General features: G+C 43.2%; 1 protein-coding gene across 1 annotated transcript; it reads right to left on the reverse strand.

Moving 5' to 3' along the window:
* Positions 1-453: 453 nt before the first annotated feature.
* Positions 454-1,839, reverse strand: SSTR5 (somatostatin receptor 5; the record flags this gene model as incomplete). Its single annotated transcript, XM_080354275.1, has 1 exon — positions 454-1,839. Exon 1 carries the CDS (start codon positions 1,564-1,566, stop codon positions 454-456), a length of 1,113 nt encoding a protein of 370 aa, XP_080210401.1. The 5' UTR covers positions 1,567-1,839.
* Positions 1,840-6,605: the final 4,766 nt, after the last annotated feature.

Consider the following 6,605-nt stretch of genomic DNA (forward strand, 5'->3'; position numbering starts at 1 on the left):
TGAAACGTCCTCTTAAGAAATAGTGTTTTTCTTTTAAGAAATCCCCTTGAAGACTTCCAAAGATATTATCTGAGCTGTTTTCTGCTTTGAGCTGATCCCAACAGTGCAAAGCAGCCATGAACTCAGCTTTATAAGGTAGTTAGAACAGGTTTAGTGTTGTTTTGCATCATTAGAGCATTACAAAGCCAGCAGTGTGTACCAGCAAATCAGTTTCCTAGAGTACAGAAAGTGGTAACACACATCTGACTTGGCTAAAACACCGTAAGAACTTCACAGAGCCCAGTATATCCCGTAACACTTTTAGCTGGGAAAGGGAGGAAATTGAAGAGAAGTCTATGTACATTCATTTGAGCTTGTGAGTCTCCAGATTTCAACTTTACTATGAATTTGTCTCTCCTTTAAGTCCTCAAGTTCTCCAGGTCTACAAGTGCTTTGTGGTACCAAACCATGCCATTAGACCTTGCTGGTCTGCATATGTCCATTGACTTCGTTATTTCTCTGGGGTAACATTGATTCCTGCAAGCGGCTGCTGTTCTCTTGCCTGTGTTCAATGGGGTCACCATCCTCCACACCATTGCCCTTGCGGAGGCAAAGGACTTTTTGAAAACTCTGCTTGAAGTTGTCAGAAAGAAATCCATAAAGAATGGGGTTGGCACAGCTGTTTGCGTAGGACAGGACCACCACGAAGAAGTACACCCCTACCAACACAGGGTCTTCTGGCAGTATAAATATCAAATTGACAATGTTCATCATGTAAAATGGGAGCCAGCAAAACACAAAGACCACTACAATGATCACCACCATCCTGGTCACCTTCCTCTCTGATCTCCTGCGCCTTGTAGACCCAACTCGGATCCCTGAAGATTTGACTTTAATCACGATCAGCAAGTAGCAGAGACAGATCACCAACAAAGGACCAAAAAATCCAAGGACTGATGTGTAAATGATGAACGCTGCTGACCAGATGTTGACAGGCTCTGGCCAGTTCATGTTGCAGGTGTGAAAGTCTTCCTGCACGTCCGAAAAGATGATGACTGGAAGCACCACCAAGAACGATACTGTCCAGACAGTCACACTGATGAGCTTGGCCACTCTGGGACGTCTCCACTTGGTTGATTTGATGGGATGAACTACTGCCAGGTAGCGGTCCATGCTCATCACAGTCAAGCAAAAAATACTAGTGAATTGGTTAATACCATCTACAGTCATAACCAGCCTGCACAAAAAGGAGCCAAAAGGCCAGTAGGAGATGGCATTCTGGGTGGCCAAGAAGGGCAGGCCCAGCATGAAGAGTACATCAGCAATGGCTAAATTCAAGATGTATATGTTGGTGACAGTTTTCATCTTGGCATAGCGCAAAACCACATAAATGACCAACGTGTTGCCACTGAGTCCAACCGCACATACGAGGAGATAACAGATGGGAATCAGGACTTTGTGGATGTATTTGAATGGGGCCTGCTCTGAGAGCGTCCCATTCTCTGTCACGTTTGTCAGCAGTGAGGAATTCACATCACTGGAACTTGCTTCTGGGCTAAATGTGTTAGAAAAATATAAAGGATCCATAACTTTTACTCCTCAGTTTTTCTTTTAGGGCTAAGAGAGATTAAACTTCATGGGCATCTTGTTCCTAGAAAGAAAAAAAAAAAGAAAAAAAAAGAAAGGAAGAAAAAGAGAGAAAGAGTAAATTCAAAGTAAACTAAGTTTTACACGATTTAATTTTCTGTCTATAGTCAGAATTTGTATTTGAATTATGCAGTTAGCACATGTGATGAGATCAAGGCCCAAACAAAGGAATCACACAATGGGAGAGTCCAAGGGCTCATCCCTAGATGGTGGTATCTGTCTAATTTTCTCAAGCTCCAAGCAGTGGGGTCAGGTCTCTCTGTGACTGTGAGGATGGGAGGCTGCACAGCAGTAACACAACATGTGTCCCATCATGAAATGCAGGCAAGAGGAGAGAGGGTTACGGTCACCATATTTCATTGAAGCTTTCCTGCAGAGGAGTCTGAACACCCTGGCAAGTGGACCATTCAGGTCCAAAACCTGCTAGTAACAAGTCCAGTCCTTCCTCCACTGATGAGAAATTCTTGCATATGTCCTGTGCTACTTCGCAAACAAACTTTACCATTTGGCTGTCTCACTCTCCTTAACCTGTCATACACACGTTTTCTTCTCTTGTGAAATCAAGGAGCAGGGGGGATAATACCCTCTATTTCCCAACTTGCACAAAAATATACATATCCGGAACCCACTTTTCCTTCTAGATTTCTGTCTGAGAACTGGCACAAAAAATGTTAGAAGACAATTTTTAAAGACTCTGACCAAATAGCGCGTACAAATTAGATGGAAAGCACAGACATTTTGGCATTTGTGCCAAACGCTTTGAACTCCAATTTCTGGTGCAATTCTGCTGTCATAGAATCATTCAGGTTGGAAAAGACCTGTAAGATCATCACATCCAGCTGTTAACCCAGCACTGCCAAGTCCACCACTAAACCCTGTCCCTAAGCACCACATCTACACATCTTTTAAATATAATGCTTTCAGGGTTGGTGACTCAGTCACTTCCCTGTCACCAGCAGAAGGTGCCTGGAGAGGCTCAGGGTCTGACTCAGCCCTGTCTCACTCCAGTACAAGCTCCAGGTGCTTTCAGAATCCAGAACCAAAGATAGTACCCGACTCTTTGTATCTAAAGCTCCACTGTGATGTTTCACAGGTCTCCGTGTTTACATAGAAACAGTCTCAGTTTGATATATTCAAATGCCACTTACTGCCTGGCACAACCAATTGAGAACCCCCAGGGAACATCAGCAGCTGTGTAGGTGGGGAAACCAAACCCTCCATAACAATTGACAAAACCCAAGAAAACAAGAGGATCAATGAACTCCAAGACAAAAAGGACCATGCCTGAGAACACTTTTCCATTGGGTCAAGCCACGTGCATGCAGATGTGAAGACTCTGCAATGGAAAGGAACAAGCTGTTCCTTTTCCATCTCTCAAGACTATTCTTCTGCTAGTCTTCCTGAATTCCTCTCCTCTTAACCTGAAGTGTGTGTTTGTCTAAGAAACACCTTTCTTTTGCAAGAAATCCAAACTGCAGTGGGTATCTTCAGGACACAGACAGCTGAACAGATTTGGTGTTAGAATATATTTTATTAGGCAACCTGAAAAGGCTTGAAAATTTCCAGTGCTGTTTCTGTGGCGTGCTTGATTCGCACAAATATTTTTTGCCCTTTGTCTGGGGTGTTTAGTAGGTATTTATAAAGCTTTCCACTATAATAAAAAAAAAAAAAAGGTAAAGCATCTGCTATAAAAGAGTGAAGATTCAAAACAACAATTTGTCCCAAGATCTCTCCCAAGGCTGGGCAGCAGACTGTGGGGAAGGTGCTCAAGGAAGATGTACCCATCAGCTTTTGTTCCTATTGCCTGATGGTTGGCTTTGCATAATAAGCTGGGGGCATGAGTCTGGATTAAAAAACACCCAACCCACATTACACCCATGATTTTCAAGCAAAAGCAAAATTCAGTGTCATGTAAACGTGCAAAAGACTTGTCTCCAAGGGGAATGCAAACACCTCCATGAGCTGGTTACTGTGCTTTCTTTTTGGGTGAGAAAAACTGCAGTGGGTGAGAGTAGAAGTCCCTCCAGCTACCCATAGTAATCATAAATATACTGTTCTGATTTGGAAATGTGCAGATGGGAAGTAGGTGTCTCACATGTAACTCCATGACTGGAAGGAGATGTACCAGAGAAATCAGAAATCCAGGGTGGCTGGGATGGTAAAGCTGAGAGAGCTGCCAAAGCTGAGACAAATGCTGGCTAGAAGATGGAGATGAGGAAGGGGCAGGTGGGATCTGCAGGTTCTGAATATGTTTCTGCAGTGTTTGGGGTTTAGATATTGCAGCCATGGACTGCATGGTTGTCCCTGACAGCAGGGAGAGCTCAGCTGAGACCGTGGTCCTGATGAATTATATAGGATTATATGTACTGCTGATGTAAGAAAAGGCAAGCTCAAGTTCTGGTCAAAGAATAGACCTTTACATTCTGTTCTGGCACTAACTTTAAATTACAAAGTTATATTAAAACTCAGGTTATTTATAGGGGAAATCTGGGAGAAGCCAAAGCAGCACCACACTCCTCTTGGGCTGCAAGGGTTTGGATGTTTGGAAGACTGAATTTGCTTGTAACCCAGATGCTGCGTGACCCAGCTGGGAAGAATGTAAAGGAAATGGGTGGTGTGATGGGACAGCTGGTGTTTATAAACTCATATTCATGGAACTGCATCTTTGCAACAGAGTATCATACTGAGATTGGGAAGGCACTTCTCTCCAAGAGTAGTCCAGATCAGCTCAGCAACTCCCAGGCTGGGCCAAAAAGAAAAAAATAATGTCCTGAAACTTCAAAAATAGGAGGATAGTAAAAAGAACTGGAGCTGCCACTCTGTAGGGGAAGGTCAGGAAACAGTATCACCTGTGCCTCTCATCCTAGTTCCATAAAAAAATGAGGATGGACATTCTTCTTCTAAAGGTACCTCCTTCTCCCCCACAGTACATATCCTTGAAATTGCTGACTGTGGAAATTACACAGCAAGTTCTTCAAGCCTGTTGTTCCTTTCACCACATTTAGAGTTCCAGCCTTGGGAGGAGCAGTGAGGAAGAGGAGTTCCTTTATGTGGCACCCTCAAAGTTCTTCCCACCCTGAAGACAACCTACTGCACAAAACCTCTGCTTGCCAACGTCCTCAGGTTCTTCCAGACATCTATTGCTAAATTCCTGATGCACCCAAAGGTTTTTCTTGAGGAACCTTTATGTCTTCCATGGAGGAACGCAGCTCTTGCAGGCTCCTTCAACAGCAACCATGACGGTCCCCTCCTGCTGCTGAGCTGTCCTCAGAAGCCAGTGACACCTCAGGCTGCTGCTTTAATATTCTACAGCTCTTCTCTTGCTATTGTGTCACCGTTAATCTCTATTTTTTTTTGTTCCATTTGATGAATTTTGCACCTTTCCCTTCAATAGCGGGTGGATTCTGAAGGAAATTTCAGGAGGAAATGCATTGCTAAGGCTCTCATGCAAAGTCTTTAGTCTCCTCCTCTGGTGAGAGCCTGCAGGCTGGCAGCACCATCAAGGACCTGCCGTCATGTGAACAGCTCCCATACCCTGGCTGGGGATGTGCTGTGCACAGCGTCATCCAGACCTAAAAACTGAGCCCAAGTCTCCAGAGTCCCAGTCCCTGTTCAGTGCTTTAGCCACTAAGCCATTGAAACCTCATCGCCTTTGCTTTGTAGCCACCGGTATTTTGGGATTCATTATGGCATGGAAACAACAAGAAAACCATAAAGAGTTGCCAAACGGTGTTTCACTGTCCATCTTTGGTGGACATCGGAGATTTTCCCTCTGTCTAGCGGATAGCTTGCTGCTCACCAGCACAATTTTGCCTGAACTTATATTGCCACTAGAGCAGTTAATGACTATGAACCTCAACAAAGGATGACTACATATAATTAAGGCATGCTGACTGATATCTTATACACCTGTTTTGGTATTCTTAATTAATGGATTAATAAAATAAAAACATCTAGGGGACTTTATCTCATCCAGATTTTTTTCATGTTTGTGTTTGATCTCCAACACTTCATATGGGTATACTTTATAAATTATGTGCTTTCTGCTTAAAATGCACGAACCAAAAAGGATGATGGAGTTAAGAGCATAGATCCAGAGTAATCACTAGTGTAATTTTAAGTTCTTTTACAGGGCAGTACCCTGAAAAAAAAAATATATATATATATAGGCATCCACTGCAGCTGAACATACCTGGCTGGCTGTGTCCTTGTGCAAGAAAACTGAGAGATGAAATAGCAGAGATGTTGTGGTACAAACCATTCTGCTTAGAAAAAGATATTGAGCCTTTGTGAAAACTTCTCCTGCAGGTATCCTGAACAAACATGCTTTTGCTGGGCACAAGAGCAGGTATCCATCTGACAGCACGAAGCAGCCCATCAGTGACTGAAATGCCATCACAACATAAGGAAGAACAAACCTTAAAACTGTCCAGGCAGATCAAGGTCAAAATTCTTCCTGGCTGTGGTTTTACAATAGCAAAGCAAAAATAACTCTAGAAAGTGCATTGTGTCTGACTACAGCTGGGTATAGCTAGGATCAAGAAGAAATTACATAAAGAAACCCAATTTTATGAGTCAAGGTTTGATCTTGCTGCCTATTTACTACTGGAATCATAATTCTCTCTTATGCAGCATCAAACATTATTGCTGTGAGGATAATTATGGCAACAGAAGGGCAGATTACCGCTTCCAGGTGCAGAATAACTAGCAGGAATAGATAAAATGGTAATCCAGACAGATATGCTTTTAAAACAGATGGCTTCAGTAATAATGGAGAGAAAAGCACCTGGATAAGCATCCCGGAACTATTAGTAGCAGCAGAACTTCATATTCTACCCTCAGCCCCATGGAGTTGGCTGCAAGGTGTTAGCGGAGCAACTTGCTGTAATGAAGCAAAGAAAAACTCTCCTGGTCCTTCAGTAAATTTGCCCCTTTGGGGATGAATGTTCATCACCCGAACAAATGCATTTGCACGGATG

The sequence above is a fragment of the Nesoenas mayeri genome (genome assembly GCF_963082525.1).
Source record: "Nesoenas mayeri genome assembly, chromosome: 15".
Lineage (NCBI taxonomy): Eukaryota > Metazoa > Chordata > Aves > Columbiformes > Columbidae > Nesoenas > Nesoenas mayeri.